General features: G+C 43.5%; 2 protein-coding genes across 3 annotated transcripts in view; one reads left to right on the top strand and one right to left on the bottom strand.

Annotated features, from left to right (window-relative positions):
• The window catches only part of LOC139163957 (biorientation of chromosomes in cell division protein 1-like 1), a 102,164-nt gene extending 96,570 nt beyond the window's left edge, over positions 1-5,594 (top strand). Inside the window, exon 32 of the mRNA XM_070745347.1 lies at positions 5,529-5,594. The gene's annotated coding sequence lies outside the window, so the exon portion shown is untranslated. The remainder of the gene's footprint in view (positions 1-5,528) is intronic.
• The window catches only part of PRICKLE4 (prickle planar cell polarity protein 4), a 35,754-nt gene extending 14,885 nt beyond the window's left edge, over positions 1-20,869 (bottom strand). Inside the window, exons 1-3 of one of the 2 annotated variants that reach the window (XM_070745374.1) lie at positions 20,436-20,869; positions 2,396-2,486; positions 100-271 (exon numbers count right to left, since the gene is read on the bottom strand). In XM_070745374.1, coding sequence (XP_070601475.1) covers positions 100-255 — 156 coding nt within the window. In that variant the 5' untranslated portion in view covers positions 256-271; positions 2,396-2,486; positions 20,436-20,869. The remainder of the gene's footprint in view (positions 1-99; positions 272-2,395; positions 2,487-20,435) is intronic. The other variant, XM_070745375.1, reaches the window with a different exon arrangement.
• Positions 20,870-26,013: the final 5,144 nt, after the last annotated feature.

Raw genomic sequence — 26,013 nt, 5'->3', positions numbered from 1 at the left:
TATCCTGAGGTACCACTGTATAGTCATCAAAGAATCAGACCTGAGGGAAATTGTACCTTATACCAAAAATAATATATCACCCAGCGATGTAGACCTTACCGGCTCTGACAGAGGAAATTCAGTGGTTGGACCTGGATAATCTTCCAGGGCGCAGCCAGAATCACTATCTGAAGATGAAGCAGGTGGTAGAGAAGTTACAATTCTACTACATGGAGACCTCTCTCTCTCGGACCAAATATGACTTGGCTGGGACATCCGCAGAAAAGAAGTGCTGAAAAAAGCAAAACGAGTCTATTAAAAAAGACCAATTCTCCCCCTTTCCCTTACAGCCTTAGAATAACAACCAAACAACAGAGTTGGAACCTTGGAGGTCTTTTCATCCATCCCCCTGCTTAGGCAGGAAACCCTTCAGACAAATTTATTTATTAGATTTGTATGCCGCCCCTCTCCATAGACTCGGGGCGGTTTTCTAACATCTTCTTAAAAACTTCCAGTGTTGGAGCATTCACAATTTCTGGAGGCAAGCTGTCCCCTTGATTAATTGTTCCAACTGCCAGGAAATTTCTCCTTAGTTCTAAGTTGCTTCTCTCCTTGATTAGTTTCCACCCATTGCCTCAGGTGCTTTGAAGCAAAGCTTGATTCCCTCTTGTTTGTGGCAGCCCCTGAAATACTGGAACACTGCTACCGATATACCGGATTACCAATATATATAAATATTTAACATGCCATACTAAGATTTTCTATTAAATCTGTGCGACAGAGGAATAACAGAAACAAATATTGAAGCAAGTATTTCACAGGGTCATTACAATTTGAGGGAAGTGTGAGACTTATAGTCATGTAGCCTTTTAAATCAAAAGGGATGCTAGGGGGGAATTTCCTTTGGCCATACATATATTAATTAATTAAACTAAGAGTTTAATTGTGGAAGTGACATGTGACATGTGTGTTCGTCGCAAGAGAAACCTCACCTCGGGGGGCTCCCCCCACTCCCCAAAATCCAACGCCCCCCTCTGTAGATTTCTTTTCCCCCCTGTGTTTAAAATCAAACCCACTCCGCCCCAGTAATCATTGTGCGCGCCATCTCCCGTCAATGCGAGTCGGGTTTTTTTTAAGACATCTGGTCGTTCAGGAATTTGTTTCCTGCCAAGTCTGTGTGTCTCCATGTCATAAATTAAGAGTGTCATAAAGAGTTCTTGTTAAAAGAACTAGCATAGTCATGTTCTATAAACGTAAGTTATACAGCTAATCACTTTCAATATAACTAATTTATCATTCACACATGACTAAGGGGTACATGTTTCATTCTGTCCTATATTCACAAGAAAGTGTTACAATTTTTAACTTTTACAAAGCTGATATTTTCTCCAAATGATGATGCCATAGTCAGAAGAATCAAAGTATTAAAAGTTTGAAATAGCACTAACCTTTGGCTGTTTTTGTATTTGAAGTTCAGTATTTGAAGTTCAGTATTCTTATTACTGGAATGTACCTACCATTCTCCCCAACTCCCAATCAGCCAACTATATATAGTTGAATTTTCTCATATTAGTATATATATTTTATCCAGTTCATCAGGGATAGCTTCAAGCCTTATGGAGTGCTAATGGACTACTCCTTTCAATAGCAACATTTGGCTGCTCATTATACCTGGTATTCCTATAATGCATTCAAGTTAGGGTGAAAAATGTAAACACTCTACTGAGGACAACATATAAAGAGAGACTAACCCAGAAGTGATTAGTTAAATTGGGGTATGGTGGCTTTAGCATTTGCCTATGAATGATGTATTCCTGAAGTTCTGATCTAACTTTGGGTCTCCAAAATGGCAGTCAATATACCTTAGACCAGTGGTTCTCAATCTTTCTAATGCCACGACCCCTTAATACAGTTCCTAGTGTTGTGGTGACCCCCAACCATAAGTCTAGCGCCAATTATCTCAACAGAGCTTTAAGCTGATTGGCAGGAAGTTCAGAGGGACAACCCCATTGTGAACGCCTGATTGGTCAGATTGTAAAAATATGTTCCAAGGTGCCTGAATAGAAGCTTTAGTTCCTAACACCATGGGGAATTTGTCTTTTCCCATGGTCTTAGGTGACCCCTGTGATATGGTCATTCAACCCCCAGAGGGGTCCCGACCCCCAGGTTGAGAACCACTGCCTTACACATTATCAAGAGTGCTACTCCACTGAATTTTCTTAAATACTATGTTAACTGTAAATGGAAATGGACATGTCACAAAGTAAAACATAACCCTGCAGCATACATTTTGTTCCTGAATGCTTCTAAGTCCCATAGGTGTTCTTACAAGGTTATTTTAAAAATGGTTAATAAAGCCAAATCTTAGTGGCTAAATTGAATTTATCCCCCTTTTATTTGGCTCCAATATACTTACAGAATCCTATCTTCTCACAACCACGTTAGATGTATGGTTTCTCTCCAGAAGGCCTTCTTCGTACCAGGATTAAGAAATGGCAGAGTCCACTCTAAACAAGAAAATAGGGATATTTCATGGATTACAAGTGATTATTTCACTGAAAGAGTAGTAGATCCTTGGAACAAACTTCCAGCAGACGTGGTTGGTAAATCCACAGTAACTGAATTTAAACATGCCTGGGATAAACATATATCCATCCTAAGATAAAACACAGGAAATAGTATAAGGGCAGACTAGATGGACCATGAGGTCTTTTTCTGCCGTCAGTCTTCTATGTTTCTATGTTTCTATGAATGGAATAAATTGCTCCGTGAAACTCATTGATTATTTATTTAATATAATAATTCACAATTATAGAATAGCCTTCTCATTGGCAAGATTCAGCCTTGCTCTTGATACTTGTATTTGGGGAAACACATATTATGTGAGAGTTCATTCTTACAAACAAAACATGTCCAAGCTTTATTGTTTATTCCAAGCTCTACCTTATAGAGATATTTTGTCCCATTTTCCTGCTTTTTCCAAAATTATTACTAAAATGGATTGAAACCACATTTTTCCTTACCATCAGATCTAGACACACGTATAAATATTATGTATTCACTCAAACTGCTTTTATTTTTCATTGTGAGCTTGGGTGAAACAGTGTGGCAAAGATATGCCAATAAACAAGGAACCATACCAGACAAAGTCAATGACTAGTAGATGATTTCAAGAAGTGAATTAAGTGTATGAGGGTTAGCCAGGAGGCGGCCAAGGGTCAGAACTCAGCAATCGATGAGAAAAATCTTGGGTACCCATCGTGCACAAATCTTGGGTACCCTTTGCAGCAGCTTTCATGCCCTTAGCATTCAGGTAGCATATTAGAGTGCATGATCTACTTACCACTGGCACTGCTCATTCTCCTCTGCTGGCTTCCTGCTAACACGATAGTAATACCAACTTCCTCCATGAACATTCCCCACAAAAGCTATCTGCCTTGTAACCTTACTTTCCGGATAACCCTCATATATACTTCAACACTTAATTCACTTCTTTAATTATGTTGTATTGATATCTACCTTAACTTATAACTAGTACCTGATAAGTGTTCCTCTCCTGGATTGGACTGATTAAAATTGAATTTCAACCTTTCTGAAGGTACCAAGTTAGGGAAGACTATAACAATGCAGCCCTAGAGTCTGGAATGTGTATAGACAGGTCCATGGAATATGGGATGGTATCAACAGAGCCATTGGGTTCTGATACTGTCCATTTCTCACAGAGACATTTACTATGGTCTCATTCACAGCATAGTTTCTGATAGGTTTCCACTAAAGAATTGCTGCTTTCACTGATACAAAAGATGGCTCACTTTTGAATGTGACTGCTTTGTCTGAATGATGCAGTGGTGCAGTGGTACAAGTGCTTTAAGAGCTACGTGCCTTGTAGCCTTACTTTCTGGATAACCCCCATAATTAACATCTAAAAATAACTGATTCAAATTGTTCTGGTTTCTGGTAGAAATTTAGCAATTACAAATAACTCTTATTAAATGCATTATTTCATGAATAAAGAAACTCCATTTATTTCTCTGCTCTTCTGGAATTCAAACACATTTCATACAGGCACTTCTCTGTTGGTCCGTTATCTCCCTTAACTGCATATCTCACATTCCTTCTCCTTCTTCACTTAACAAGATTTATTTTCCTAACAGCATGATTTCTAAAACAGCAGCCCTGACTGTTAATCAACATGGAATACTTTTGCTTACTTGGGAGAGGCAGAGAAAAACCTCCATTTTTCTCTTCGGCAATATTGAAACTCCACCCTCCTTCCCCACTGACCCTCTGATGTGCCAAATACACCACTACAGTATTTAACCCATTCCTCTCCTTAATATCTTCTTCCAGACACCTGTTCTCTACATTTTTGGGCCCTTCTGAATTTAGGGTTAACCCAGCGAGCGTCTGATTCTCCCTCGCTAAATCCTGAACTCATAGCCCCATCCTGTGGCTGGCCTCCCACCTGTTCTACTACCTGTAACCCTGGGCCCCCCACTAATTCATAAACACTATCTGAATCCCAGTCCTCAATATCTTCATCATCCTCCAACTGACCAGGAGTATGTACAACACAAATGAATCCAGAAACTACCACCTTGGATGTTACTTGAATTTCAATTTCAGGATTTGGTGAGTCCTAACTATGGATTTGTCAGTTATAACCTAGCATCCCCCCCCCCCCGCAAACTATAAAAAAGCAGAGCAAAACGTTCATTGGGTCTTCTTAAATACCTTGCAGAAAGCAAAAGTGGTGGTATTGTTTTTAGGAGAGTCCTTTTCTAGTCTTGGCACCCAGGCATATGTCCAACTTTGCCACGACACAATTGGCGACTCTCACATCCCATCTGTGAGAAAACCAGACAATGGCCTCTGAGATTTGCCCTGGGCTTCATTTCCTTCCTGACTCTCCTGAAAGCATTGTGAAGATTTCAAAATGCCACTCTTTTATTTTTGCTACTTTACTGACCTTAAATATACTGGTAATTATGTCGTTTAATGCTGTTTCTTGTAACATTTTAAAAGAATGTTTCTAGGCTTCACAGCTTTAAAAGGAGAACAGACATTTCATTCAACACACTTGGACTGTTCGTGCTGTGACTGGCTGAATTAACAGGCTTGGCATGTGCCCAGATAAGCAGCAAATCCGCTGCCATTGTGTGCAAACTGTTATACAATTACTGATACATAAGCTGGCACTTGGGTGTGTGGCAAACCTATCAACACTATCCCAGACTTAATTCAAACTGAGTTGATGTAATGTGTCCAACTTCCTAAAAAAGTTATGAGTCAACTCCATTTTCCAAAAAGGTTTTCCATTTACGTAGTCACATATTTACATAACAAGGATGCAGATACTGTTCACACAGTTTATTTTCAGAGATATGGCATCTTTTGGTTGGATATCTATTCTGCCTGTGGGACATTGATTTTTCCCTTCACGTCTTCATAAGCCTGCAGTGTTAATCATTCCCAGAAGCTTGGGCAGGGAGTAACTTTCCTGGTTAATGGTTATGGAAAGAAACTGATTTTATAATTCTCTTTTCCAGATCTTGCTTGCTGACTTTCCTTCCTGTGGTCCCTTTCCAAAACAAAAGGGGTTTTGATGGCAGTTTGATGGCTCAGTTCAACTTCTGTGACGACTTGGATACCTTCCCAGAGACCGGCTCCCTCTAGTTAACTTTCCTTTCCCAACACCAAAGCAAGCAGAGAAAAAGAGGGAGAGGTGGCCTTGAATCAGGGGTGGGCTGCCCCTGGTATGTCTGGGAACGCCGTTCCGGGAGTGGAAACAGCCATGTGTGTGCATCTGTGTGTCCCTGCCATGTGCATGTGTGCCCCCACATACCCCCGGATGAGAAATTGGTGAACATCCCCAAAATCTCACATGAGGACGCTTGCACATGTGAGATTTGGGGAATTTTCACTGATTTCTTTGTTTCCGCGCATGCGGGGGATCCTGTGCCAACCTCCTGGACCATTCCGGTAGGAAAAGGTAAGTGCGGCCCTTCACTGCCTTGAATCAGTGGTGAGATTCAAATAAATTAACAACTGGTTCTCTACCCTAATGACCGGCTGGATGGACATGGCTGGGGGTGGGGTATAACAGGCAGCACTCGGCCTCCTGCACCCCCTGAAGCAAAAACAGGCTGTGGAGGGGCAATGCCACGCATATACACTATGTCCCATTTTGGGCCTAGTGGGCCTCCCTGCAGCCTCCTGGGAGGTAAAATGGGTTGTGGAAGGCCCATTTTCAATTTCCCTGGGGTCCGGAGGCTCTCTGGAGGCTGGAAAGAAGCCCATTTTCTCCTTCCATAAGCCCCTGGATCTCTCTGGAGGCTGGAAATGGGCCCGTTTTTGCCCAACATGGGCCTCTGGAAGGCCCGTTTTCCACGTTCCCAGGGTCCATGCATCTCCTACAATTACCTGAGATCCAAAATGGACTGCTTGGAGACTCCTGGAAGGGGAGGGGTGGGCGTGGCTAGCTGGTCACCAGAACTACCGGTACGCTGAACCAAACATAAAATTAACATCCGGTTACCCAAACCGGTCTGAATAGGATGAATCCCATCTCTGCCTTGAATGGGACTGAGGAGGAATGAGGATGCAACAGCCTGACTCTTATCTGGAGCCATCAGTGGTTATAGCTTTAGTGGCAAGGAGGTAATCCAATCAGATGCTATCAGCATGTAGTTATAAAAAGCTTTTCTGTCCAACTGGCAGGTAGTATCTGATTTATTTGGGACATTTCACAATTTCTGAAATTCACCTCCGAATAGAACTACTAATACAGAGGGACATACATGTATATAGTCAAGGTCAAATATAGCATAAATTACTCTAGCTTCAACTAGTTATGTTTTAGGTTGGGAGAAGGAATGGATACTTCTGTACATTGCCATTAGATTGCAAACAGCTATCCCCAAATCCAACTTTCTCTTTCATGACTTTTGGTCTTCAATACACATTGTTGGAAATTATTGGTATCTACCAAAAACTGCCAGTTACACAATTAAAAATCTTCAGCAGAAAGACAAGGCAACTAGGAACTGTAAGGATCAGCAACTAACTATAGAGTTTAATGACCAACTAATTATTTTCAAGTGCTTCAGAAGCATGCCACATTTTTGGTATACTGTAGTGCAATCTTCTTAAGATATAATTAGCAAGGAGAACTCAAGATGTTTAGTTTGCATCTGGATCAATAATTAACTCAGCAAATTAACTGGTGAGCAGGAGGAAAAATAAAAACAATACAGGTAATCCCTGAATTAGGAATGCTTAAAATTTGTAACCCGAGGATTTGTTGTGAGTGAATCACACCAAACAAATGTGGTCACTCCCTGCTTTTGCCCACGTATTCACTAATTGAATGCACTGGTTATTAAGCGCACCTGAGGTATCTCCAGGTGGGGAAGGCCATGGAGAGGCCTATGATGGAACAGGCCTCCTGCTTCAGACCTGCCCATGGACCCACCCTCATGCTCCCTCCCTTGGAGTCCCCACAATTGCTCCTGCCCCCGCATCCAGCTGTGCTAGGTCATTTACCTTGTGAAGGTCTAGCAAAGCTGTCTCCTCTCCAATTGGTTTGCTGCAGTTGCTTTGCCTGTTTGCACTCTTGGTGTTTGCAAGCCGATGAGACTTTGGGGCAGTGAAATTGCATTGCTTCAAGCCTCCCATTGGCCTGCAAACACTTTTCATGCTGAGACTGGAAACTTCCAGGGGCCATGATTTTGCGTGTTCGGAAACTTCAGATCGTGCAGAATGCAGCTGCGAGAGCTATCATGGGTTTTTCTAAATATGCCCATGTCACACCAACACTCCGCAGTCTGCATTGGTTGCCGATCGGTTTCTGGTCACAATTCAATGTGTTGGTTATGACCTATAAAGCCCTTCATGGCATCGAACCAGATTATCTCAGGGACCGCCTTCTGCCGCACAAATCCCAGCGACCAGTTAGGTCCCACAGAGTTGGCCTTCTCCGAGTCCCATCGACAAAACAATGTCGTTTGGCGGGGCCCAGGGGAAGAGCCTTCTCTGGAACCAACTTCCCCCAGATATCAGAGTTGCCCCCACCCTCCTTGCCTTTCGTAAGCGCCTCAAAACCCACCTCTGTCGTCAGGCATGAGGGAATTGAGATATTCCCTTACCCCTAGGCTTATAAAATTTATGCATGGTATATCTGTATGTATGATTGGTTTTTCTTAAATTGGGGTTTTTTAAATTACTTTTAAAATTAGATTTGTTTATATTGTCTTTTTTACTGTTGTTAGCTGCCCCGGAGAGCGACAGCATACAAATCTAATAGATAGATAGATAGATAGATAGATAGATAGATAGATAGATAGATAGATAGATAGATAGACAGACAGATAGACAGACAAACAAATAAATAAATAAATACTGATATTGCATGATCTCGCACTACAGTACTTTAGGCCCCCGTTCTCTACAAATGGAGGCCTGTAGCAGACCCATGGCAAAAGGCTTTGCAAACAGAGGGAAGGCCCCTTTGGCTACAGATCTCTTGCAGACCTTAGTGCACAGAGAACAAAGGCCTAAGGCAGTGTTTCCCAGCATTCGCTGGCTGGGGAATTCTGGGAGTTGAAGTCCAAATATCTTTGACTTGCCAAGGTTGGGAAACACTGACCTAAGGTACTGTAGTGCGAAATCATAAAAGATCAGTAGCGCAAGATCTCACCCCACTGATTTTGCGTAATCTCGGTCTAGGTCTCTGTTCTCTCTGAACCCACCGAAACAGGCAAAGGAACCGATCGTCACAAAGTAAGTGACCCTCCATAGGCCCTGTTCCTATGGAGACCCAGCGGGGTGGAGGGTGTGGACTAGGCAGGGTAAATGTTGCAGTGCCTCTGTGGTTGTTCATAAGTGTGAACAACTGCTGTGGTGCTGCAACATTCTTTGACTCCGTGACTGTGTCATAAATACATGGGAGAGGGGGGGGATAATGTTGTAATTTTAAATGATTGCTAAGTTAGCTGTCATAACTTGAGGATTTCCTATAGCTGATTTAATCAGATTCCAATACCTTACCTCACAAATGCAAAATTGATATAGACAACTGGTATAGATAATAAGCATTGGAGGAGAGGACTATTTCTCTAGCAAAGTTTCCAAGAACAAATGGCCACGTGAAAAATAATAATAATTGTGTAACAGCAGAGGGGTGGGCAGGAAAAAAATGTTTATTTAGGGCCTCTACAAATTAGGAGGTTGAATTAAGTTCAACTTTATCAGTGATATCTAACTGGAGCACACTCACTATATTTTAAAACAGATGAAATAGATTATGCAAGTGAGACAAATCCAGTACCAGAAAACTCCTATTTAGTGGTGAGTCAGGAGAACAAGGTGAGACCTCATACTATATATATGGTCGAAATGCATATTATCACTAATTTAATTGAATTTCACAATAATTGATGTTTATTTACATTTTAACACTGATTGAATGAAGGCAGTAAATCTTAACTGAGTTCTTGCGAATCCTTAACAACTTGAACAAATCATAACTTGTGGCCTTAAAATCCTAATCAATTGTAATCTATTCAGCAAGGCATGGTTAAGACTAATTTAAACTGCATTGAGTGTATTTCCTCTTAAACGGGATCTAATCTATTACATTATTTCCCGCAAACAAAATCTTTATAGAAAAGAGACTTTGATCAAAATGAAATGCTGAGGATACCAATTTCAATGAAACTAAAATACCTACAGTACTTGGATGCAAATGACTTGAATCAATTTTCAGATGTCTTGTTTTTAAAGCAACATTTGTAACCTATGTAACAGTTTCTCAAATGAATTGTTGCAAGAGTGTCAAAAATTCCATACTGCATAGTATGGAAACTTTTCACACAAGTTGTTGTGGAATCTCTGGTGAGCCTTCACTTTCACATGGCAGGTAGACTACTTGCAGTACAGTGATCCCCCACTCGTTGCGAGGGTTCCGTTCCAGGACCCCACGCAACGAGCGGGTTTTCGCGAAGTAGCGCTGCGGAAGTAAAAACACCATCTGCGCATGTGCAGATGATGTTTTTAACTTCCGCAGCGCTAGCGAGGAGCCGAAGATTGGGGGCGGCGGGGCTGTTTTAAAACGTCGCCGCCGAAATGGGGGGCTCGCTAGCACCCCCCGAACCCCCAACCCAGGTTTGGGGGGGTGCTAGCGAGCCCCCCATGTCGGCGGGGACCTTTTAAAACACCCGCGCGGCTTTCCAATGAGTCCCGAAGACACGTCTTCGGGACTCATTGGAAAGCTCCGATCGTTTTAAAACAGTTGCGCCGTTCTCCGCTGACTCCTAAAGCGGGGTGCGAAATGACTTGGAGGAATGGGAAGCTGAAACCGGCCGATTTGGACTTCCCATTCCTCCAAGTCACTTCGCCGCTCGTGTCCTGGCTAAACCGGGCAGCAGGAGACAGGCTTTGAGTTTTGGCTGCGGGGCGAGGGAGTTAGGAAAGTCCTACTTCTCCCCCCGCAGCCAAAAACTCAAAGCCTGTCTCCTGCTGCCCGGTTTAGCCAGGACACGAGCGGCGAAATGACTTGGAGGAATGTGAAGCTGAAACCGGCCGGTTTCAGCTTCCCATTCCTCCAAGTCATTTCGCACCCCGCTTTAGGGCGACAGGCGGTGGGCTGGGAGCCGCAGGCGAAAGGAGCTCAGGCATTGTTCTTCGGACCCCGCCCGCTCAGCCCCGCGGCGGCCCTTTCCCTCTCCAGGCTGCGGGCGGGGTCCGAAGAACAATGCCTGAGCTCCTTTCGCCTGCGGCTCCCAGCCCACCGCCTGTCGCCCTAAAGCGGGGTGCGAAATGACTTGGAGGAATGGGAAGCTGAAACCGGCCGGTTTCAGCTTCACATTCCTCCAAGTCATTTCGCCGCTCGTGTCCTGGCTAAACCGGGCAGCAGGAGACAGGCGGTGGTCCGGGGGGCGCTGTCTCTCGGCGCTTTCGAGCCGAGAGACAGCGTGGACAGGCCCGTTCCTTGGCGCTGTCTCTCGGCGCTTTCGAGCCGAGAGACAGCGTGGACAGGCCCGTTCCTTGGCGCTGTCTCTCGGCGCTTTCGAGCCGAGAGACAGCGTGGACAGGCCCGTTCCTTGGCGCTGTCTCTCGGCGCTTTCGAGCCGAGAGACAGCGTGGACAGGCCCGTTCCTTGGCGCTGTCTCTCGGCGCTTTCGAGCCGAGAGACAGCGTGGACAGGCCCGTTCCTTGGCGCTGTCTCTCGGCGCTTTCGAGCCGAGAGACAGCGTGGACAGGCCCGTTCCTTGGCGCTGTCTCTCGGCGCTTTCGAGCCGAGAGACAGCGTGGACAGGCCCGTTCCTTGGCGCTGTCTCTCGGCGCTTTCGAGCCGAGAGACAGCGTGGACAGGCCCGTTCCTTGGCGCTGTCTCTCGGCGCTTTCGAGCCGAGAGACAGCGTGGACAGGCCCGTTCCTTGGCGCTGTCTCTCGGCGCTTTCGAGCCGAGAGACAGCGTGGACAGGCCCGTTCCTTGGCGCTGTCTCTCGGCGCTTTCGAGCCGAGAGACAGCGTGGACAGGCCCGTTCCTTGGCGCTGTCTCTCGGCGCTTTCGAGCCGAGAGACAGCGTGGACAGGCCCGTTCCTTGGCGCTGTCTCTCGGCGCTTTCGAGCCGAGAGACAGTGTGGACAGGCCCGTTCCTTGGCGCTGTCTCTCGGCGCTTTCCAGCCGAGAGACAGCGTGGACAGGCCCGTTCCTTGGCGCTGTCTCTTGGCGCTTTCGAGCCGAGAGACAGCGTGGACAGGCCCGTTCCTTGGCGCTGTCTCTCAGCGCTTTCGAGCCGAGAGACAGCGTGGACAGGCCCGTTCCTTGGCGCTGTCTCTCGGCGCTTTCGAGCCGAGTCCGGGAGCGAACTCGCTCCCGGACTCGGCTCGAAAGCGCCGAGAGACAGCGTGGACAGGCCCGTTCCTTGGCGCTGTCTCTCGGCGCTTTCGAGCTGAGTCCGGGAGCGAATTCGCTTCAGGACTCAGCTCGAAAGCGGCGAGAATGAACGGCGTGGGCGGGCGAAGGGCGGGCGGCAGCGAGGAGTTTGCGTGGGCGGTGGGGAAACTCCTCGCTGACGCCAGCAAGAGGGGGAAGACCCAGGAAAGCCACCCAGCAGCTGATCTCCCGGTTGCCATCTACGCATGCGTGCCCATAGAAAAAACGCACGCATGCATAGATGGTATTTTGACTTCCGGGTTGAAAAATCGCGAAGTACCCTGTTCGCAATGGTTGGGGACGCAATAAACGGGGGATCACTGTAGTACTCTGGCTTTAATTCTCACCAGTATAATTAGTTTCAAAAGCCAACATGTAAATTAAACAACAATCTATAAGCATAATCTGGATAGTAGTATCCAGTAATCTATTTGTGGTTTCCCTAGAACATCTTTACTGGAAATTTCCAGCCAAGAGGACCCCATGACCCCTACCTATAGCACTGGAAAATGCATGTTTTCAGGAAGCCAATTATATCACAAATTATTTCATCAGAACAGGTAACCACCCATCGGATGACTCAAGCCAAAGGTGTTGATTGAACAACACAAAAACTGTCTCTTCCAGATGAGAAGCAGCAATCCTGTTCATATCACTGCCTTCATTAAAGACTCAGTCAGCAACCCTGTCAAATTAGCTACTGTATCTGTGCTCTCATTAAAGACAAGCTTTCTCAAAACTGCGCAAACAAAACACTATGAAAATGAAGTTATTTAGATTATCAAGACATTTTAAAAGCCCCACCTGAAAACAATTGTCTCTGTCCCTCCACCATATACTGTTTTCTGGCCTGACTCCGTTTCCAAATGAATTGCTCTTGAAGAGAGCTGGCTTTTTATGCCTGCACATCAGTTATGAAGGATCAGTTCTTTACAATATAGAAAGTTCTCCGCAGTTTAGTTATTCTTTAAATGTGCAGGGGTTTCATCTCCCATAACTCCTTGCTATTAGTATGGAATTCTGGAACTTGTGGTACAGCAGCTGAGATAAAAATCACTGTTCTTCCGTAACTGTGCCCTCAAGTCAGGTTGGCTTGAGAACGCATGGTGAATGCATCCATGCAGTTTTCTTAGCAATTTTAAGTAGTTCCCCATTGCCTCTTCTACAGTATTTCCCCACCAACATCCCCATCAGAAGGCAGGCCCCAAACAACGACATTCTTACAAAGCCACTAGCCTTACCCCACTGACTGATGGTTACACCAGTGATGCGAACCTATGGCACGGGTGCCACAGGTGGCATGCGGAGCCATGTCTGCTGGCATATGAGCTGTTGCCCTAGCTCAGCTTCAACATGCATGTGTGTGCTGGCCAGCAGATTTTTTGCTTGCACAGAGGCTCTGGGAGAACATTTTTGGCTTCCAGAGAGCCTCTGGGAGGGATGGGGAGGGCGTTTTTATCCTCCCCTGGCTCCAGGGAATAATAATTTAATAATAATAATAATAATTTATTAGACTTGTATGCCGCCCCTCTGGAGACTTGGAGCGGCTCACAACAAAATACAAAGCATAAATCTAATATCAAAAACAAATTTAAAAAACCCTATTATAAAAAACAGTCATACCATCCAATTAAACCATACATAAAATGAAACAGCTAAGGGTCAGTTATGTCCCCCAAGCCTGGCGGCATAGGTGGGTTTTCAGTAATTTGCAAAAGGTAAGGAAGGAGGGGGCAGTCCTGATCTCTGGCTGGGGGGAGTTGATTGCAGAGGGCCGGGGCCGCCACAGAGAAGGCTCTTCTCCTGGGGTCCGCCAGACGACATTGTTTTGTTGACGGGACCCGGAGAAGGCCAACTCTGTGGGACCTGATCAGTCGCTGGGATTTGTCCGGTAGAAGGTATTCTGGTCCGATGCCATGTAGGGCTTTATAGGTCATAACCAATGCCTTTGGAGCATGGGGAGAGCAAAATACAAGCCTACTGGGCTCACCAGAAGTTGGGAAACAGGCTGTTTCCAGCCTCCAGAGGGCCTCCAGGGGGCAGAGGAAGCTGTTTCGCCATCCCCAGGCATTGAATTATGGGTGTGGGCACTCACGTGATAGTGTGCGCCCACACTCTTTTGGCACCTGAGGGAGAAAAGGTTCACCATCACTGTGCTACACTTTATGCCAACACAGAGTTTCTGCTTCCTGGAGCTTCTATGAATGAGAAACCAAGAAGGCCAAGATGCATAGGACTGGGGAGACCTAGACTCAGCTTTGAAAAATTCACTGGGTCAGTCTCTCTCCCCAATGTATTCCAAACACAATGGTTGCAGGAAATTGGTAAAAAAGGACTACTGTGAAGGGAAGATGGTGTAGATATCAATTGAATAAAAGCCAGGCAGTTTTGACAGTAAGGAAATGGAAAAGTCAATGTTCCAGGCAGGGTTCTTTAGCAGTCAAAGAAAAAGAAGACAGATATCTAGGGTTAGAGACAAAAGCTCTCCATAATGGCTTGACTCCCAGCATGAGATTGGAAATCTGAGAGGAAGAATGAGGCAACCATGTCTGCCGCTACGGAATCTGTCCATGTCACAGTTCCAGAAGTGCAGAGTGTTGAATTGTGAACCACACTTGGAGATGTTACAGCCTTATAGAAACCCTTGTAGTAAGGGTGCAGGAAGCAACTCCAAGGTCAAATTGATACTAACCCATGGGTAGAAGACTTAAACATGGTGAGAAGAGGAAGAGGAATGTAGGTAGCACTTTCCTACATCTTTGGCTATTACTGAAGCCATAGAACGACTTTCCTCATTTGTATAACCATGGATGGGTCAGTAAAATGTTGCTTTTCTGGAGATACTATTAAGAGTGGATTGTCCTTGTCTTTATTCATTGTGGATCACTGAAGATCCATATAAGTGTTGTTATTTGCTGGGTCAAAGGATCACCCTGAGTCTAAGGAGAAGGGCGGCATGAAAATCGAATGAATGAATGAATGAATGAATGAATAAATAAATAAAAGTTGAACTTCTGGAAGCATTTGTAACGATCTGCAGTGGAGGCTTTATGCTTTGCCCATTGTAACTTGCAACATAAACATTTAAATCAGGGGTCTCCAATCTTGGCAACTTTAAGACTTGTGGACTTCAACTTCCAGAATTCCTCAGCCAGCACAGCTGGCTGAGGAATTCTGGGAATTGAAGTTTACAAGTTGAAGTCCACAAGCAAAGCTGGCTGAGGAATTCTGGGAGTTGAAGTCAAGTCAAGTCTTAAAGTTGCCAAGGTTGGAGACTCTGATTTAAATGAAACAAGGATATTTTAGACCTGAAACAGCTGCTTTCAACTTTATTCTTGTGGGACCATAAACCTAAGTTTAAGCTTCTGGCTTGACAATATGGAAAGTAAAATTAATATCCGTCATAACCTGCATCTGACTTAGGACCAACAGTGTTGCATTTTTCCCATTTTCTCATGCATCATTCCAAAAAGATCCACACAAGTACAGCTGCAATTAGCCTAGGTGTGGTATTGAGATAGTCTTATCTCATGCCAAATTGCACCTCTTCAAAGGGGAATGAACTTTTCCCAAGGCACATGGAACATATTTGTATAAATCAGAAACAACGATGTCTGCAATTAAAAATAAAAGTAGAGTGAGGTTGTAGTGGAAGGAAACAGGAAGCTACATCAAACAAGGGCTGTTGAAATTTTTTACACAACTACAACATCTGGCAGCTCATCTGCTACCTAGGAATGAAATTGGAGCCACGAGGCAGGGGAGGAGAGAGAATTTACATTTCCATGAGATTATGAAGTTGCAACTATGAAAATAATTATACCTTCAGGGACCTTTCTACACTCACAGCTGTTTTGTGAGAATAACCTCTGACCACATTCTAACAATTATTTTCTGAGGCGGGTGGAATACTTACTTAGGCAATAAATCTTATAAAATTATTTTGATGAAGATGCAAGTCTTGCTAATAAAAGGTTTTTATTCCTTTACATTTCTAGTGGATCCCAACTCTACTGCTAACAAAAAGAAAGTGAGAGTATGTCTTTTGGGAGGTCAGAGTTAGGGGGGGGGGGAAAGAAATATCATTTTTTAAATTATTCCTTGAATAGTAGGACATAATCTCCCACTATGCATCCTTCTCCCCCTCCACTCATCTTTTAATCGTATTTTCAGCATTTACTTTGTTCCATTGTTTTACTATTGTTATGTTGACATTTTTGTAGTTTTACATTTTTACTGTTGTAAAATGCCCAGAGTAACTCCAAGTGAGATAGGCAGCAAATCAATTTAATAAACAAACAAAGATTGCATACTAAGCTGGCAAGAATAACCAATGTCACAGAAGACAAGCTCAAAAAGATCTTCACAGACTTAAACAACAAAATGAAATTGAATGTCAAGAAAAGCAAGGTTTTACACTAAGTTACAAGTACAGATTAAGTGAAACTTGGCTCAAAAACAGTAATTGTAAGATAGACCTTGGAGTCCTAATGGACATAAGTTAAATATGAGCCAGCAGTGTACAGCAACCAAAAAAGCTAATACCAGAGGCACAGAATCAAAATCACATGAAGTATTGGTACCACTTTACAAATCCTTAGTAGCCACACCTTAAATACTGCATCCAATTTTGGTTATCTCATTACAAAAAAGATGTTGAGACTTTGGAAAAAGTGCAAAGAAGGGCAAATAAGAGGATTAAAGGCCTAGAGCAGCGGTCCCCAAACTACAGCCCGTGGGCCGCATACCGCCCGCTGAGGCCATTTATCCGGCCTGCAGATGAGTGACAGGAGTACAGGGTGGCGTCTGCATCCTGTGCTCCTGGCCACTGTTCCCTCTAGCCTGTGCGGTCAAACCCCGCATGGTAGAGCCAGCGCTGTTTCTCCTGCCCAACAACTGATCTGCTGTTGGCCGGGAGAAACCCCCGTGGGCTCTGAGCCCCGCCCGGCTTCTCCAGCTGTGTCCGGGGACCACGCCAATGTTCCCTGTAACATTTTGCACACACAAAAACAACCCCCGTGCAGTCTTTTCCAACGAAGGTTCACGCGTGCTTGCGTGCGCGAGCTCCCTGTTCCACTGCCAACCCGCCATGTGCCTGGGGGGGTGGGGAGGCTGAGCACTCCGCTGCAAACTTCAAAGAGGCTCAGCACTGGCCCATCTGCAATGGGCGGTGCCGGGGGTGGCAGCGGCTCCCTCTCCTTCCCCACCGCCTGTCTATTGCTGGCGCCTCCTGCCAAGGTGGGGATTGCACCCGGAGGAGGCAGTGAATCTCTGTGCCCACTCGCTGAGGCACCTCCGCATCTGAAGCTGGAGTAACAGCAATGATGGAAACGTCCTCCTCGATCTCATCTCACCCGACGTAAAGGAAAGCCTGCCAAAAGCCGAGCCAGGCACAACACACACACATACACGCACACACACACCTCCTCCTTCTCTTTGAGTTGCCAGCTCCCATTTTCTGAATGGGGATTGAATGGGAGTCCAGGGTCGGAGGGTGGAGGCTTGTCAGGTGAATCCTCCATGGGGAGAGAAGAGGGAAAAGAGAGAGAGAGAAGTGGAGAGAAAGAAAGAAAAGGGAAAGAGAAGGGAAAAAGAGGGACGGAAAGAGAAGTGGAGAGGAAGGAAGGAAGGAGGGAGGGAAGGAAGGGGGAGAAAGAGAGAGAGAGAGAGAGGAAGGGAGAGAGCAAGGGAGAGAAAGAAAGCGAGAGAGAGAGAAAAGGAGAGGAAGGAAGGAGGGAGGGAAGGAAAGAGAAATTGAGGGAAAAGGAAGGAAGGAAAGATGGAAGGAAGAAGAAATTAATGGAGGGACAGAGGAAGGAAGGTCTTTCTGGAGGTGGTATAAATTTTTTAAAATTTTTCTCTCAACATACATTCAAACAAAAGAGTGTACCATCTAATTTTCCATGAATGAAATGTGGTATAAAAGACAGGACAAGAAACAATGAATGGAAACTAATCAAGGAGAAAAGCAACCTGAAATTAAGGAGAAACCTCCTAACGATGAGAACAATTAACCAGTGGAACAGAAGTTGTGGGTGCTTCATCGCTGGAAGCTTTTAAAAAGGGACTGGAGAGTCACTTATCTAAAATGGTATAGGGACTCCTGATTGAGCAGGGGGTTGGACTAAAAGACCTCCAAGGTCCCTTCTATTCTGATTGAAAGTACAGTATATCACATATACTTCAATACAATCAGCCTATTAAGCAGGGCACAATATTCATAACCATAGTTGTGCCATTCATTAGTATTTGCTTAGCATAGATACCACAGATCTTGCCAGACCTCATAGCCATAAAAAAACATAACATGTCAATATTGTTCCTTCTTTGCTATGAAGTACTTGAACCAGGAGGATATGAAAGATAAAATGCAGTCTCTAGAACATAAAGACTTTCATCAGCACTCTTAAAGTATTCTTGCTATAGGCAGATTTCACAAAGCACAAATAATCACATGAAAAATCAATTATATTAGGGATACCAGTTGTGGGATGCAAAAAATCCACACACCAGCAAACAGATATAGAAAATTCTAATTGTTGCAGTTGTCTACAATTGTTGGAATTTTGCAGTCCAGATCTGATAACCTAACATATGTTTCACATAAATAATGACCTAGGTAATGTTTACAGCAGTAATACTTTGAAATTACCAATTAACGAGCCTGTAATTGTAAAGATGCTCTCTATAGAGAATTACATATAATATTTATTTTTATTTATCAAATTTAGGCACCACTCATCTCATAACTAATGCAGAAGCAGGTTCCCAATTGTCCTGGTGATGAAATAAATACAGCCCAGTTAGAATATGTGTGCACTGTTTTGCAGATTCATTGAAGAAATGTAGTGAAAGATGAAAAAGAAGTATTTTTAAATGTTATTTATTAAAAGAATGTATCATTAAGAAATACTTTTCTCTCATCCAAATTCCCATTAACAGAATCAAATTTCAGTATTTATTTAGCAAACATCTAAAACACTGTCTCAACTCAAAAGTCAGAAAAGTCCTTAATGCAATGTACCTTCCTTAACCTATGTACCATCGGTTCTGCAACCCAACAAGACAGACAAAGAGGGTAATCTGAACTGCAGAAGAAACAATTACTGCCAACCTGTCTTCCATTGAGGACCTGTATACTGCACGAGTCAAAAAGAGGTCAGTGAAAATATCTACTGACCCCTCAACTCCTATCCTCAAAACAACACTATAGAGCACTGCACACCAAGACAACTAGACACAAGAACAGTTTTTTCCCAAATGCCATCATTCTGCTAAACAATTCCCTTACCACTGTCAAACTATTCACTAAGGCTGCATTACTATTATTATTAGTCTTCTCATCGTTCCTATCACTGATCTCCTCCCTCTTATGACTTGTTGCTTGTATCCTTATCATTTATATTAATATTGTTTCCTGCTTATTTGTACCCTATGACAATCATTAACTGTTGTCCCTCATGATTCTTGACAAACATATGTTTTTTTAATGTACACTGAGAGCATATGCACCAAAGACAAATTCCTTGTGTGTGTGTCCAATCACACTTGGCCAAATAAAGAATTTTATTCTATTCTATTTTAATTGGTGAAAGATTCCCAATGGGCTAAGACTGCTTGTAATCAAACCTAAGACTTAAAGAGGAGGGTCCATTTTTTAACAGGTTATCCTATCTACGTGTGTGTGATATGGTACGATTGTATGGATAAATTTCTGGGTTTTATATTATTATTAATGTCAATTGATTTTACGCTGTTTTATTGTTGTAAGCCACCCTGAGTCCTAAGGGGTTGGGCGGCATACAAATTTAATTAATTAAAGACATTGGAGATTGCAAACTACCAAATTAAAGCAAGAGATAATAGTTTGTAGACCTTAAGAACTACTGGCAGTTTTTTTTTTTAAAGGATTCTCTTACCCTTGTGCCTTTCCTGCGTACCCACAACAGCTCCACAGGTCTGGAGCGATTTGATTTGAACTGCAACTATACTGCTCAAAAAAATAAAGGGAACACTCAAATAACACATCCTAGATCTCAATGAATGAAATATTCTCATTGAATACAGTACTTTGTTCTGTACAAAGTTGAATATGCACAACAGCATGTGAAATTGATGGTCAATCAGTGCTGAAGTAGACAGTTTGATTTCACAAAAGTTTGAGTAACTTGGAGTTATATTGTGTTCTTTAAGTGTTCCCTTTATTTTATTTTATTTTGAGCAGTGTACATTATACCCTATTCCTGCAGCAACCAAGTATATGTGCAGGGTTAGTATGACTGCAAAAGGGGAAAATATGATTTTATTTCCCATTTATTTCCCATTCCCATTCTCCTCTAGCTGCACCGAAACAGCTCTGGAATAGAATAGAATAGAATTTTCTATCGGCCAAGGGTGATTGGACACACAAGGAATTTGTCTTTCCCACCGCCCTCCAAGTCGGGCTTGTGACGAGCCCGTCCGCTTCAAGGAACCGCCCTCGTCCTTTCCTGGAAAGCCACCCGAGATCACTTACCTGCGGTTGGTGATTCTGCTTTTATTCTCCCGCCAGCTCTGTCCCGCGGCGGAACGGTCAGGAATTCCGCGGCCAACTTGCCCTTCGCTTAATGAGATTTATTTTTTTCCTTCCCAGCCTATTAAAGGCGCGCTCCTTCCGCCTCTGCCCAGGGCTGTGTCTCCCCCTCCTGCTTCTTCAACTCCTCGGTGCCCTCCACACCTGAGTGCAAAACAACAAGAACAACTCCTGGCTCTGGGCAAGAAGAAAAGCCCGCGAAGCTAAAGCAACTCAGCTCTTGTTTACAAAACAGCGAGGCTGGCGGCGGCGACCAGGCTTGGACTTTGCCTTCTTCGGCTCCGGCTTCTGCTTTGCTCAGGAAACGGGATGCGTGTCCGCCCGCGTCCTAATTAGAGAGGTTTCTTGCCTCAAGACGCCCAGCAGCCAATGAAAGGGAAGCAAAAAACAGAAGGCGGGGAGGGGAGAGAGAGCGAGAGCCGCTGCGCTGAGGGGAGGTGAAGGTTAACCCTGCAGGGAAGGCTCCGGCCTGACCCTTCCCTTCCCTTTTGTTATCGCGCGCTGTTATGGAAACCGCGAAGGGCCAGGCAGGCTCAGGTCGCCTGAATGGAATAGAATGGAATAGAATAGAATAGAATAGAATTCTTTATTGGCCAAGTGTGATTGGACACACAAGGAATTTGTCTTTGGTGCATATGCAGTGATTTGCTGCTGCAGGGAGGGGGAGCAGTGGGGGTTAGTAAGTTTATGCACTATTTATTGAATACTTTATAGTTTTTTATTGTCCTTCCTTCTCTAGTATCTTAGTATGATCCTTAATTACTTTTAAAATAAAAATAATAATTAAATAGTATGTTTTTACCCATAAACGCTTTAATCATTTTAATCAGTAACTAGAACTGAACTTTTATAGCAATTAAAGAAAATTGAGCTACTTGCCTAATCTGTTATCATACTGACCCTTGTGGGTTCAGTACAAAACCTTAAAATGTTACTGTGCTCCTCAACAAATAATGCTGTTTATCATTTGTCCTTTGTGTGGCTATTCAAATAATGTGACTTAATCAACTGATAAAGAGTCCAAGCACCTATTTGAAAATGTATGTTGGTCGTAAGCCACTCCCACCCAGTTACATGACCTTTAAGCCACCACAGGTCACATGATTGTCAAGCCACTCCCACCTGGTCCCATGGCCGGCAAGCCACTCATACCCGGTCACATGACCATCAAGCCACACCCACAAAATAAGCCACCCCTACAGTGGGGCAATACAAATTTTGGCAGCCCATCACTGTGCATATGCTCTCAGTGTACATAAAAGAAAAAATACATTTGTCAAGAATCATGAGATACAACACTTAATGATTAAATAAGCAGTCAGGAAACAATCAATATTAATAAAAATCTTAAGGATACAAACAACAAGTTACAGTCATAAGTTACAGTCATATTTAATTAAGAATAAGGCATGTCCACATTAGGGATGTTATAACATTTAATGTCATCCAGCCGGTGCCTTAATATCATTGTGAATGAAGCCAGGCATGCCATTGCAGGGATGGTTTTGTGGCCAGGCTGAACGAACTGCTCAGTAAATTATTAACCGGGAATGGCAGGGCAGGAATTCTGGCACGTGTTTCTGCGGGCTCCATTGTAGCAGATCCTTGGCTGGTTTGTTAATCTCTCTCTGTGATAGGAAATGGGCTTGTGCAATAACAACACTGCAAATTCACACAACCGAGACCTAAAACCGACCAATGGGGTTTTAGCTTAAAAGCCTGTTGTGTAACTAACAGAGTTGTGTAACACGCAGTGGCTTTAGGGTGCACTGCCAGGCAAAATTGGGTTCGGTTAGTGGTGAATTTCTTCATTTGCTGTCCATCCCCAAATCTCTGAAGGAATAATATATTTTTTAAAAAAATAATTACAATAATCCTTTTAAAAATAAAAAGGCATTTTTATATCTATATCTATATCTATATCTATATCTATCTATCTATCTATCTATCTATCTATCTATCTATCTATCTATCTATCTATATGTATGGACAATGTTCTTTTCAGGAATATTTATGCCTCCTTTCAGGGCTAGTTAGAAAAACCAAGTCGCCAATACTTTCCTGAAACCCAAGAGAGAAAAGGTACATAGGATTTTTATACAGTGGGATTGAAAATACAGCTAATCCTTGATTTACAAGTTCATTTAGTGACCATTCAAAGTTACAACAGCACATAGTGACTTATGACCATTTTCACAGTTGTGGCCTTTCCCTGTGATCATGCGATCAAAATTCAGAGGCTTGGCAATTGTTTCATACTTACAACCTTGTTGTGTCCCAAGGTCATGTGATTCCCTTTTGTGACCTTCTGATAAGCAAAACCAACAGGGAAGACACATTGCCTTAACAACTGGGTGACTAACTTATCAACTGCAGTGATTCACTTAACAACGGAAGCAAGGAAGGTTGTAAAACAGGGCAAAATTCACTTAACTGATCTCACTGAGCAACAGAAAATTTGGGCTCAAATGTGGTCCTAAGTCAAGAATTACCTGTACTAATTTCTTAAGTCTTGTCAGATGGTAGTCTTGGAAGAGGGAGAGGACCTGAAGGGAGGTAATCTTGTCTGATCTGATTGGACAGGCCGATGAATTTAGAAGAAAGTAGTCTCATAAATAACTTGGTCGAGCAAAGTAGCGACCAACAATTTGAATTGCATTCAGAAGACAACCAACAACTAGTATTAAGCAAATGAAATCACATTAGCCATAAAAAAGGACCAAAATCTGTATTTATTTATTTCTTTATTTATTTATTATTAGATTTGTATGCCGCCCCTCTCCGCAGACTTGGGGCAGCTCACAACAACAATAAAACAGTATATAATAAACAAATCTAATACTGTATTTAAAAAATAGCTAAAACCCCATTATTTTAAAAACATACAACACAACATACCATACATAAAACTATATAAGCCTGGGGGAGATGTCTCAATTCCCCCATGCCTGATGGCAGAGGTGGGTTTTAAGAAGTTTGCGAAAGGCAAGGAGGGTGGGGGCAATCCTAATCTCCGGGGGTAGCTGGTTCCAGAGGGTGGGGGCTGCCCCTGGGTCCCGCCAGACGACATTGTTTAGGTTTAGTCGACGGGACCCGGAGAAGGCCAACTCTGTGGGACCTAACCGGTCACTGGGATTCGTGCGGCAGAAGGCAGTCTCAGAGATATTCTGGTCCAATGCCATAAAGGGCTTTATAGGTCATAACCAACACTTTGAATTGTGACCGGAAACTGATTGGCAACCAATGCAGACTGTGGAGTGTTGCTGTTACATGGGCATACCTAGGGAAGCCCATGATTGCTCTTGCAGGCAGCTGCATTTTGCATGATCTGAAGTTTCCGAACACTCTTCAAAGGTAGCCCCAGGTAGAGAGCATTACAGTAGTCGAGCCTCAAGGTGATGAGGGCATGAGTGACTGTGAGCAGTGACTTCCGGTCCAGATTGGGCCGCAACTGGTGCACCAGGTGAACCTGGGTAAACGCCCCCCTCGCCACAGCTGAAAGATGGTTCTCTAATGTGAGCTGTGGATCGAGGAGGATGCCCAAGTTGCGGACCCTCTCTGAGGGGGTCAATAGTTCTCCCCCAGGGTGATGGATGGACAGATGGAATCATCCTTGGGAAGCAAAACCCACAGCCATACCATCTTATCAGGGTTGAGTTTGAGTCTGTTGACACTCGTCCAGACCCTAGCAGCCTCCAGGCAATGGCACATCACTTCCACTGCTTCGTTGACTGGACAGGGGGTGGAGATGTACAGCTGGGTATCATCAGCGTATGATGATACCTCACCCCATGCCCTTGGATGATTTCACCCAGAGGTTTCATGTAGATATTAAATAGCAGGGGGGAGAGGACCGACCCCTGAGGCACCTCGCAAGGGAGAAGCCTAGAGTTCGACCTCTGACCCCCCTTTAGGTGTATTTGCATTCTATCTTCCGTCTACCATTGCTTTCTGGGAAGTACTCCTGTCCCTTGTTTATTTGTTTGGTTTTAGCAAAATGGCAGAGCTTCAATTATATTATGGTAGCTATCATATTGAGTTTTTGACCCCAGTACTCTAGTAAGAAAGCTTGCCTTCTACTTGACAAAAGTGCCATGATATTGCAAGCCTTTGGCTCAAATGGAGTAAGTGTGTAGTCATTGATGAAAATGCTTCTTTGTTGTAGGCATTTGTTTGAATATCCAAAGGAGATTCTAATAAGGAATCAATGGAGATTGAGGCATTCCTGGAAAGCGCTTACTGTAAGAGTTATCAAGTAAAAACACCTGAATACTGTGAGGTTAAATAAATTCAGTTATGTGGATTTGATTCTGATCTCCACAAAGAGTTCTAATGTTTATAGTATCCAGATTGCAGAAGTTACTATGCACTTATTGTTCTGCCAAATAAATTCTTTTTAAAATTAAAATTCCCTAACCAGTTCTAATATGTACATTTCTAAGTCCATGTACTGCCCCCAGGGTTTTCTTTTATTCTTGTTTTTTTAAAAATCTAATTAGATTTACCATCATACATCATTTGTTATATCTTGGCATTACACAGACCTGCTAAAAGTAAATTCTGATACGTATTAACAGAAGTGCACATTTTATTTTAAAATAACTATGCAACCAACTTTATGCAAATACCAGATGGTACAAAATTTATCATATATTTTCACTTTCTTAATAAAGATGGGTGGGTATGTTGATCATAAAAAAGATCCACAACCAGTATATTTTCTGCAGTTTTATTGACAAGGTTTTTCTGTTTGCTATTACCTCCTTCCTAGGGCTAAGAAGAGACTGGTCCAAAGTCACTTAATGGGCTTTGTGCCTAAGGTGAGATAGAATTCATGGTGGTCTAGTTTCTAGCCTGATGCCTTAACCATTACAACAAACTGGCTCTGTGGAAATATGTTTTACTATGATGTCAGCTTTCAGAGATTTCAGAACTCACTGGAATAAATAAAGAATTCTGGAGAACATGGAAGTTTGATATTGATATGTTGTCCTTGTATTCAACAACTTTCCTTTCCTGGGATATTAACTATTTGCAAATAATGCAAATAATGTACACCCTATTTAGCTAAATCCAGTCCTACATGGCTTATCTTCGGGACTGTCTTCTGCCTCATGTATCCCAGTGGCCAGTTAGGTCCCACAGAGTCAGACTTCTCCAAGTCCCGTTGACCAGACAATATCGACTGGTGAGGCCTAGGGGAAGAGCCTTCTCTGTGGCGGCCCTGGCCCTCTGGAATGAACTCCCTTCAGAGATATGTAACGCCCCCTCCCTCTTGGTCTTTCATAAAGCTTTAAAAACCTACCTATGCCGGCGGCATGGGGGCCGTGAGTGTCTCTGGCCGATATGATATATGATTAGATTGGATGAATGTGTGTGAGTGTACATGGGTTTTTTAAAAATGTTTTAGTAAATTTTCATATTTTATAGTTATTAGATTTCTTATATATTGTTCTATTTAATGTTGTACTTTGCCTTGAAAAGGGCGGCATAGAAATCTAATAAACAAACAAACAAACAA

Source organism: Erythrolamprus reginae, chromosome 3 (assembly GCF_031021105.1).
Source record: "Erythrolamprus reginae isolate rEryReg1 chromosome 3, rEryReg1.hap1, whole genome shotgun sequence".
Taxonomy (NCBI): domain Eukaryota; kingdom Metazoa; phylum Chordata; class Lepidosauria; order Squamata; family Dipsadidae; genus Erythrolamprus; species Erythrolamprus reginae.
The sequence above is the reverse complement of the archived record's forward strand: the minus strand, read 5'-3'. Positions and strand labels throughout refer to the sequence as shown.